Source organism: Malurus melanocephalus, unplaced genomic scaffold, assembly GCF_030028575.1.
Source record: "Malurus melanocephalus ecotype Western Australia unplaced genomic scaffold, MMel_1.1 scaffold_798, whole genome shotgun sequence".
Classification (NCBI taxonomy): Eukaryota; Metazoa; Chordata; class Aves; order Passeriformes; family Maluridae; genus Malurus; species Malurus melanocephalus.
In genome coordinates, this window is record NW_026624030.1 from 21,882 (window position 1) to 31,910 (window position 10,029).

At 47.1% G+C, this 10,029-nt stretch overlaps 1 protein-coding gene across 1 annotated transcript in view; it reads right to left on the bottom strand.

Moving 5' to 3' along the window:
• DIP2B (disco interacting protein 2 homolog B) overlaps positions 1 to 10,029 on the bottom strand; it is a 57,697-nt gene that overhangs the window by 20,537 nt on the left and 27,131 nt on the right. Inside the window, exons 4-13 of the mRNA XM_057385212.1 lie at positions 9,900 to 10,025; positions 8,059 to 8,271; positions 5,705 to 5,848; positions 4,871 to 4,990; positions 4,084 to 4,281; positions 3,719 to 3,810; positions 3,199 to 3,309; positions 1,846 to 1,969; positions 1,236 to 1,345; positions 463 to 565 (exon numbers count right to left, since the gene is read on the bottom strand). Of these exons, the coding sequence (XP_057241195.1) occupies positions 463 to 565; positions 1,236 to 1,345; positions 1,846 to 1,969; positions 3,199 to 3,309; positions 3,719 to 3,810; positions 4,084 to 4,281; positions 4,871 to 4,990; positions 5,705 to 5,848; positions 8,059 to 8,271; positions 9,900 to 10,025 (1,341 nt within the window). The remainder of the gene's footprint in view (positions 1 to 462; positions 566 to 1,235; positions 1,346 to 1,845; positions 1,970 to 3,198; positions 3,310 to 3,718; positions 3,811 to 4,083; positions 4,282 to 4,870; positions 4,991 to 5,704; positions 5,849 to 8,058; positions 8,272 to 9,899; positions 10,026 to 10,029) is intronic.

Genomic DNA, 10,029 nt, shown 5'->3' on the forward strand with positions numbered 1-10,029 from the left:
CCCTTCTGGAATCCCACCAGCATTTTCCAATCTGTTTCTGGGTTACCCAAAAACCTCACAGCACCAGAAGAGCCCCAATGCTTTGGTATTTACACACTGACAGGGACAAAAATTTGGGAAGACATTTCCATGGGCCATCAGCACAGTGAGAGGGGACTCGAGCTCATTGCAAAATGCTCCATTTTTCATTCATTTGCTCCTCTTTTGGTTCACCAGAACAGACTCAGTAAATTCACAGATATGACATAAATCCCACTTTTATTCCTCTTCATTATGGGACTGAAAACGATGCAGTTTTGGATGGGAGAACATTACAGACAGTTTTCACTTTTGGCGGGGGGGAGTTAATCTGCACTTTTCCCTTTTATTTCTTAAAGTAAATATTGGATACTCAGAGCCAGCTGAGGCAACCACTTAAACTGATGTAACTGAGCCTTTTTTTGCTGTGGTGCCCTCACCCACCTTCAGAGTAGTTGCAGGCCTGAGAYAAGGCCTGGCAGTGAGCCAGCATGGCCACGCGGGACACGGTGACACCCATGACACTGCCCTCCTTGCTGGTCTTGTACTGCAGAGAAAAGAGAGAGGAGGGACTCAGGAGGGAAATCACATCACAGGAGCCTCATGAAATAAAGATTTGCTCKAAAGCTGCTGAAACAAACCCAAAAACCATCTGTGTGTAAGGTGGGAGCAGCAAAGCTCAGACTGCGTGGAAAATCTCCACGGAGATGGGAGGAAAAAACCAATGTGTTTGTGTTGTTTTCACTGCTACTGCTTCTCACAACATCTTCCCCTGCYCTCACAACAAACTGCAAAGCCAGGCTGTAATTTCAGGATGGCTGAACTGCCACTTCAACCACGGCAATCCCTACRAGTCGCCTTCTGGCACAGGAACAAAACTCAGCTTTGCCAGGAAGAGCAGAGAATTCCRAGTGCTGCTGGCTCAGTTTCTGTCAGGAATGTCTGCTATCAAGCACCATCTCAGGGCTCAGCTGTCTCCATCCCTCACTTGTTGGAACAAGAACAATTCTCCAACTTATTCCAAGCAGTGCTCAAGGCCACAAAGGGATTCAGACCTAAAATAAGCTYCCCAGCAGGATGTCCACAGTGCAAGCCTTGTTTCAGTGGCAGCAAAGTGGGAAGTTGAAGGGAGTGAGGCGAAACCATTCTGTCTCTGGTGATTGGAGCATTAAATTCAGCTCACAGAAGGGCCTTCCTATTCCCCATTCACTCCTCACCTCAATRTATGCTGGCTCAGTTCCTGCTGCTGAGATGTTGGGCTGCCAGTCCTTGGGAGATTTGGAGAGATATTTTGAATCTGTCACCACCCATTTGAGCCTGGGCCAACCTGGAGGCAAAATGAAACTCCGTTAATACCAGTTTATTTACTGAGGGGTTTCTATTCTGCAGGAATACACCAAACCCCATCATTTGTCCAAGCTCAGTTACACAAGCACAAGTCCAAGCCAAGGCCAGCTACCAGCCAGAAAGTTCATCTTGCTTCTCATCAGGGAATTCAGCGGCCAACAAGGCATTTCCTCTCCCCAGGGATGATCCCTGCAGCATTTCTAAATAAAGTTTGTGAATGAAACAGCYTTGGAAAGCTGGCAGATGTCACTGAAGGGACCTGAGGGCAGCCCTGGATGGGGAGGTGGTTTTTTGTGACCCCCAGGACACAGAATCTTGTGTCACACACGTGGGTCAATCTCAGCACATGCACAAATCCTAAAACATTTCAGGGATGGGATCAGGAGCTGCCCCTTTGCCCCCCAGGTGCCTTCAGAGCCCTGACAGCTCCTTCCAGCTGCAGCAAAAGCACMTTCTAAATGCAGTCTGAGAGCAGCTCACCTTTGAACTGCACGATTTCTCCGTTCTGCGTTTTTGGGAGCCCTTTCAGACACACTTCAGTGGTGAGGGCCAGTGCAATCCCACAGCTCCCCAGCAGGAAACCAATCTGCTGCCCACCAGCATCCTGAGAGAACAGGGGAAAAGTCATTGCTGCTCTGAGATGACAAACGTCAGCTTTCCCTTACCAAAATCTGAAATTTGATGGGATTAAAAGTCAGCCTTCCCTTACCAAAATCTGAGGTTTGACTGGATTAAACATCAGCCTTCCCTTACCAAAATCTGAGGCTTGATAATGGTTTAGGGACTGGGGGGGTAACATTATGGTGAGGAAAAGAAGAAAACAAATCATTCCCACACACCCTGGGAATCCCAGAATCACAACTGGAGCGACCYGGGCTGGTGGAAGGAGTCCCTGCCCACAGCAAAAGATGGAACTGGATGTSTCCAAGGTCCCTCCCAAYTCAAACCACCYCATGACTCCACRAAATGTGACATTTTAATAAAATYAAAAGGCACTGGATGTGAAATCCAGGGAAAAGAAGAGCTCCTGCCCAGCACTCAGGCATGGAGCACAGAGCAGCATGAATGGAAACCCAGATGCTGCAGAGAGGAATSGAGATGCAAAAAAAGCAAAACATGTAATTACTCTGGAATAACGAGCCCTCTCTATCCCCKGGAGCCAATTTCTGTTGCACAATGATAAAACGAGGAGGCTCGCTCAGAAACTGATTGGGCAAATACTGGGAGAAGTTTTAATTTTGCATTTGGTTGCTATAGCAGTCTGTCACAGTGCAGAGAATGAAATCAAAGCTCTGTGAGTCCCCAAGTGCTCCCAGCTCACTGCCATCTCTCCTGCCCCAATGTTTGCCATGAGCCTCTTGCTTTTGGTCCCTCTTATGAAATCTATAGATTCACACGTGGCAGGAATAGGGCAGCAGGGCAAAAATTTTGGRGTAAAGAATTATTTGCTGAGCAAATAATTCATAAAAAGTGCCTCTAAGTCTTCAGGAAGACTGAGGACCTCCATCTGCAGTAAAGCCAGAGCCTGGCAGAGCTCAGCAAGGCTGGACTGAGCCCCCCAAGGGCAGATCTCCACTGTAATCTGTTCTGTATAAATTATCTGCAATAAGGCAGTGAAGACTGCAGCATTTGGGAGAATTGACCGTCTCCAGCTGCTCAGCACAGCTGTGGTCAATATGTTTTTCCATTTTTCAATGCTGTTGCAGGCTCCCAAAGGTCTTTGCTGCTCCAGAGCTGCTCAGGCAGCAGCTGGAGGCTGGGAAATCTCTCAGGGGCTGAGGGGCTGCCTCAGTTTCCATCCCACATGGCTSCTCCAAGTTCCATCAACGTTACCTTTCTGGTAAGAGGTACCTCTATAGGCACTGGGATCACTTCAGCCAGCAGACAGCCATAAAATGCCACCATGAACATCACRGGGTCGTTGTTGGGGTACACGAGGGCCACCTGCAACCCACACACGTGTGCTGTTACTCCAAACAGGTTCAAATTTCAGAATTCACATCTGGAGTGGCTAAAACTCAGAAATCCCAGTGTTATTTCCCATTCCYCCTCCCACAGAATGTACGGAATGTGCCCCAGCTCCTCACACAGTGCCCGGGCACGTGAAGGTTCACAGCRGCCAAGGCACAGAGATCAAACCCTGCATTTCCCTCAGAGCTGCAGGGAATCTCAAATATATTTAAATAAATGTATTTCAAAGGCCAGAGCCAAGAAGCTGCTCCCAGAGAAGCCAAAGCTCTGAAAAACCACCCCAATTTGTGTCCCAATAGCCTTTTCCCTGGATTAGAGCCCCACTGGGGTGAGTTCCAGCCCCCACCCCTCATTTTATCACAGAGGGTCCCATAATCATTACCCTGTCTCCAGGTTTCAGCACGGGCTCGTTTTTGGTCCCCAGTTTATTCAGCAGGGTGTAGGCCAGCTTGAGACTTCTGCTCCACAGTTTGCCTGGAACAGAGAACAGAGATTTGCACAATTCTGCACAAGAGAAGAGCTCAGCTCAACTTTCACCATCTGCAGTGATGCTGCTCTCAAACACCAYMAAGGTTTTKKCAACCCCTCAAAGCCACGAGCCCCRTGCTCTCTCCACTGCTATGTAATAATAATACTATAATAAATAATTTTATAGTAAATAATAATATAATAAATAAGTGACAGATCAAATCATTAGCTTTCTGGGAGCAGCAGAGCAGGGGAAGGCAGGGCAGAGGCTGGACTCACCATAAGTGAGGGTATAAACTGGTTTTCCTGTCACATCCAGTGCTGTCAGACAGGGACATTTTGCCTGAGTGGTTCCCCAGCGTTGCAGAGCTGCTTCCAAAGCAGGAGGCCAATTACACACCACTCCCAGGGGCTCTCCCTTCACCGGGGTCATCTGGCGGCCCTCGGGCTTGGGCTGGTTCGGGTCGGGCTGGGGGACTGAGAAAATTCAATCAGATTTCCAGTGTATATCGGGATATTTCTAATACAAACCAAATAAAATCGTATTCAGCATCTTTGCCCATTTGTCACCTGACAGTTCAGCTGGAAAGAAACTGCAAACAAACCTAAAGGAAATGTGGAAAAGCATTTAACAAYCCATTCCATCCTAGGAAGCCTTGCCAAAAATGAGACATCGTAAGACTCTGTTGAGTCTTCTGTTTTCAAAGGTGTTCAACACATCAGTAAAGAAAGGAACAGAGGACTGGAGAAAAGAAAACCTTACAAAAGAATGTTAGAATGAAATTATCAGTGAGGACAATCCCTTTTGGGAAATTAATTGAAGCAGCCTAAGCAAGTGAAGGGGGTTTAAGAATCTCTTTAAATATTTTTGTGAAGAAGTTGAGTGTTRAGGAGGTCCCCCAAAGCTCAGCAGAACAGTGAATTACTTCARACATTGGTTTTATTCATGAAGGCTGCTGCAAAGAGTGAATCTGAGTCAACCCTGAGAACAACAGCACAAAGAATTCATCTCCCTGAGTGTCTAATTGCAACAAAGGTGCATAAAAACCATTCTTTRTTCTATTACCTTCCACAATTTCTTCAAAATCATCCACAAAGAATTCTTTCAGGGGTGGTCTTTTAGGCCTTTTCAAGGTGTTAAGCAACTGCTGAATTTTTGTGGAGACTCTGCTGCTCACAGGAACACCTGGAGGGAAAGAGCAGAGCACTGAGTGCCATGAACAGTCCTGGGATTCCAACCCTCCCTGGGCACTTCCATCACCTGAGAACCCCTTCCATGAAGAAATTCCTCCCGAAATGCCAACACCACAAAACACCACAGTAACAACACTAATGCCCAAACCATCCCAGTTCTGGGAATGTTTAATGGGATAAACTGGAGTTGGGAGGATGAATGCTGTGAGTGAAACCCTCTAAACCATCCCAATTCTGGGAATGTTTAAACGGGATAAACTGGAGTTGGGAGGATGAATGCTGTGATTGAAGCCCTCTAAACCATCCCAATTCTGGGAATGTTTTAATGGGATAAACTGGAGCTGGGAGGATGAATGCTGTGAKTGAAGCCCTCTAAACCATCCCARTTCTGGGAATGTTTAAATGGGATAAACTGGAGTTGGGAGGATGAATGCTGTGAGTGAAGCCCTCAAAACCATCCCAATTCTGGGAATGTTTTAATGAGATGAACTGGAGCTGGGAGGATGAATGCTGTGAGTGAAGCCCTCTAAACCAGCCCAATTCTGGGAATGTTTTAATGGGATAAACTGGAGTTGGGAGGATGAATGCTGTGAGTGAAGCCCTCTAAACCACCCCAATTCTGGGAATGTTTAAACGGGATAAACTGGAGTTGGGAGGATGAATGCTGTGAGTGAAGCCCTCTCTGGGGCTCTGGAATGTTCCGTACCGTCAGCAGTGTCCATCAGACTGGAGCGGTTGGATCCCTTGTGCATCCCCTTGACAATTCCCGAGGGAGGGAGGTCGATGGCTGCTGGCCGTGCTGAGGGYGTGGAGGTAGTTGCTGTSACATCTGGGGGGACTGAGAAACTTTCTAAAAAAAGAAGAAAGCTGCTAAATACACCTTTTGTGAGCAAAATGTCAGTCACCTTTTACCAAAAACCCTAAGGATTGAATGGGTTGGATGTGAGGGAACCCTCATTAATGCTAAAAACACTGATTCCTAAAGGTTCAGCAGCTCTAGGAAAGCACATTATCTGTTCTGGAAATTAAAAACCAAAGGCACACGGTTTTGTCCATGTCAGGAAAAAGAGGTTCAGCAAAACACAGTTCCTGTTCCTGGTTTCTAACCTTGAAGCTCAATCTCTTGACATTCAGGACTGTAAAATAAAAAAAAAAGTTTGAGATTCACATGAGCTCTGAAACATCCAAAGGCCAGAACAAACGCCTCCCTCACCTAGGCACTGATCTCTCTTGCTGGAATTCTACTATTTAGCTTTTTTGTCAGTGAGGGCTTTTGAAAACAAAACACGTGGGAATTTGACCAAAGCAGATCAGCAAAAATTGTGTTGGGTTTCAATCCCTTCCAGCTGGGTGCTTACAGAGCTTGTCCTGCAGTTACAGAATAAATCCAATCCACAGTGTGAGCTGGGTCTTACTCCAAGACACCGTCCTGCCTTCCAGCCAAACATCCTGCAGGAATTCTGCACTGGAGCTTCTCTTAAATGAGGGATTTTTGCTTATTTGGGGTTTCTTTACACAGCCCAGAAGGTTCAGTCACCTGATAGGGCAAGAATATTCTGTTCTGGCTTAGCAGCACCAGCAACTGTTGCTTACAAAGGAAAAACCCAACAATCTGAAACTATGGGTTGGATTTTGCAGATAGTCCAAAGTGAAATCCTAAATCATTCCCACCGACAGGGTTTTGTGATTGATTCTGTGCTGATTTCCCCTTTTCTAAGGAGGAAAAATAAGCCATTTCTGCATTCCTTTGGAGAYAAAGTGGCAAGGAATATTTCTCATGAGCTGAACTTCTAAAGTCACGGGAAAGGACATGGATTTGTGCAATCCAAACACCTGCAGGACTTTTTACTGCTCTCTCCAGAGAGATGTACAGAATTGTGTGAGAGTTCTAATCATTTAAACCAGGTGTTAACACGGTAGGGATGTGGCAAATATAATTCTGAGAAAGATTCAAAGCTCCTMTTTTGCATAAGACACTAATTAGATCAGGCAGCAGATATTCTGGATGGTAAAAAACTGCATTACCTTAATTCATTACAAAAGGTCATGTGGCCTTCTGCATGCTCCAATTAAAAACAGCCTCTCTGCTTCAAATTAATTATATTGGCTACATTTTATGGGCAATCTCCTCAGTTTTCCGTTTCAGGAAACAATTTGCATCCCAGCAAATAAACRAACCAMRATAAAAGCRATAAAAAAAAAATAAATAAGTGAAAGATCAAATCACCAGCACTTCTATGCACTGCTTGCCCCAACCCAGTTAAGCAGAAGCAGAGAGCACATGAAATACAGACAATGTCCTACGGTGCAGGAATTTCCTCACCAGCAGCTAAAAAGGACAAACATACACAGAGCAAAAACAAACTTGGCCATTTCATACAGAAGCATCAGCAGCAAGGAGCACCTCAGAGCCTCAGAAAACTGAGCCCGGGGTATCCAGATCTGTAGATTTTGCTCCGTCTCCTCAGTACCTGGATGCTCTGGTTGTTCCTCAGACAATCATGAAGAGCTGGGTTAAACCTTTACTCCTCTAACCCCATTTTTTAATGACAGACTCATYTGTTTGCACACAYGGCTGGGTTWGGTTCTTTTCCTTTCCTGCTCTAAYRCAAAACCATAAACCATCAGGGCTCRGAGCAGAATGAGGATGTTAAACACAGCATTTCCCCACTGCACAGGCACAGCCACCTTGAAGGGATTTGTCAGGACAAAATGAAAATGCCACTTGCACTGGGCAGCTTTGTGCCAACAGGAGCTCCCAAGAGCTGGAGACAARAAGTGACACAGGACACAGAGGGTTGTGCCTCCTGCTCTGTCCACACCGGCCCTGGAGCCTTCCCTGCTTCCAGCAGCTCCTGCTCTCCCTTTTACAAACWCCTCAACCTTCTGAAATCCTTCAGGAAAACAACAGCATGACGGTGCAACTCCAACCAATCCTAGAGAGTGCCATCAACAGCAGCTCAACTCTTGCTCCAAATTTCCCTCCTGCCATGGACAGCTCCAGCTTTATCAACACAGTCTGAACTCGAAGCGATTGTTCTGTTGGTACCCAGCTCCTACCTATTCGAGTATTGGCAAATACATCAGCTAGTGACCCACTGGTCCCTTTGCCTTCTCCATGGGAAAGTGTAGAGGATGCTGATGAGGATGTGGATGACCCCTGAACAGATCGGTTGATCCAAGACTCAGCATTCTGTAAGCTCTGGTGCAATGCAGCAGAGAGAGCAGCTTGGCGCCTGAGCGAGCCCTCGTCCTCGGAGGCGGAAGACGTGTCTGTGTGGAAGCAGAAAGAAAATCTAGCTGCTTAGGGAAAAGCACATGGCACTGAACATGCTCTTTCCAATCACATATCAACAACACAGGCTTTCACAGGAAGGTCTGTTTTCCACAGATTGGCCAAACCAGAGTTCAAGCRGTGGGAACGCACTCACCCCTGTTTGATTCACCTCCTCAGACAACATCCTTCCCCTGGGGTCTCCAAGCCTACAGCTTAGCTCTCATTACTTTTCCATCCGTATGCCATAATACCAGATGCTGTCTTTGCTAATTCTGGTCATTCTGAACTGGAAAGTGAGGGGTCAGGGTCGTTGTCAAACTGCAAACTCCCAGGAACAAAGAAAACGCAGGAAAAAACCGTGCCAAGGCCACAGCAGAAAACGCTTTTGTCTGGGGCTCTAAATGGGGCCCTTTCAATTGCAGAAAACAAACAAAAAGCCCAACCCCCAAACAAAACAGAGCAATCTACAGCAAGGAACTGCTTCCTGTGTGTCCCAGAGCATAGATACCACGGCTGTCCCAAAATTGTGAACTAATTATTTAATTCCCATGAAGCAAGCTCTCAGTTCGGAGACRTTAGGCTGTACAGTGCTAAATACAAACGTACAGGTGGCTCTGTCCTAAAATTTGGGTGTTCTTCTAAGTGATTTCCTACCTACACTTGAGAGGTAAATCAAAGATTTACCAGATTATGTTCTACCCTCTTGCTGGAGTGGAACAGAGTCACGAGCTGAGGCAGAGGACTGACTGCAGCCATGCTGGAAGTGCTGACCTCGATTGGTGTGACTCCCACAGCTCAGGGTGTGCTGCACTCCTGGACAAGTGACACAGAGCTGAGACCCAAGCAGACACCAGAACATGCATACAGCCCCAGAGAAAGGAAGTGTGATAAAACAGGAAGTCAGGAGGAGGAGGAGGAGGGGTGACATGGCCCAGCAGAGCAGTTTCAGAGCTATGAATTCACCAGATGTGGATTCATAACATTTGGATGACTCTGTCAATCCAAATGGCTGCGATGCTTCTGCACAATGAGACACAACACAGAAGTCACTGCCCAAAATCACACGGACTCGTTTGTCACTCAGTGCATCCAGCTGCTGGAAAACAGAGGGTTATTGATATCTGCTGCACATGCATCGTGACAGACACCACGTTATCCAGGGATTCTGCTGCAGCCAGCACGTGGCAGGGGTGGCAAAAGTCCTGCAAGTCTGGAATCCCACCGGACCCCTGTGAGGTTCTTGCCCAGAAACAAACATCACTGCAAAACCCATTCCTGTGTGCTGAGCATTAATTAATGAAATCAAGATGTGAATTATCCATCAGAAACCAGTGTGAGGGAAGCTGAAGCAGCCTCAGCCCAGGCTTGCTCAGCTCTGGCCAATTTGAGCCTTAGAGCCATGGAATACCCTGAGCTGGACCCAACTCCTCGCACAGGATGTTCCAAGAATGGCACATGTGGTTCTTTAGGAACTCCTGGAAGAGGAGCCACTTCCCAACCCTGAGAGAGAACAAACAGAGTCCCTGCAGGTGTGGGAAGAGCTGGAACTCCTGCAGCAGTGCCAGCCCTGCGTTTGGAAGGTGCMTCCCCATCCATCCCATCCCATCCCATCCCATSTCCTCACCTGGGGGAGTGCAGGCGTCTGCTGGGGACTGCACGAAGGTGGAGCGGCGCTTGGTGGGCATGGGCAGAGCCATCTTCTGCTCCTTGTGCTTGGCCAGGGCTGCCTGCACTGCCTCTGTGTGGATATCTGT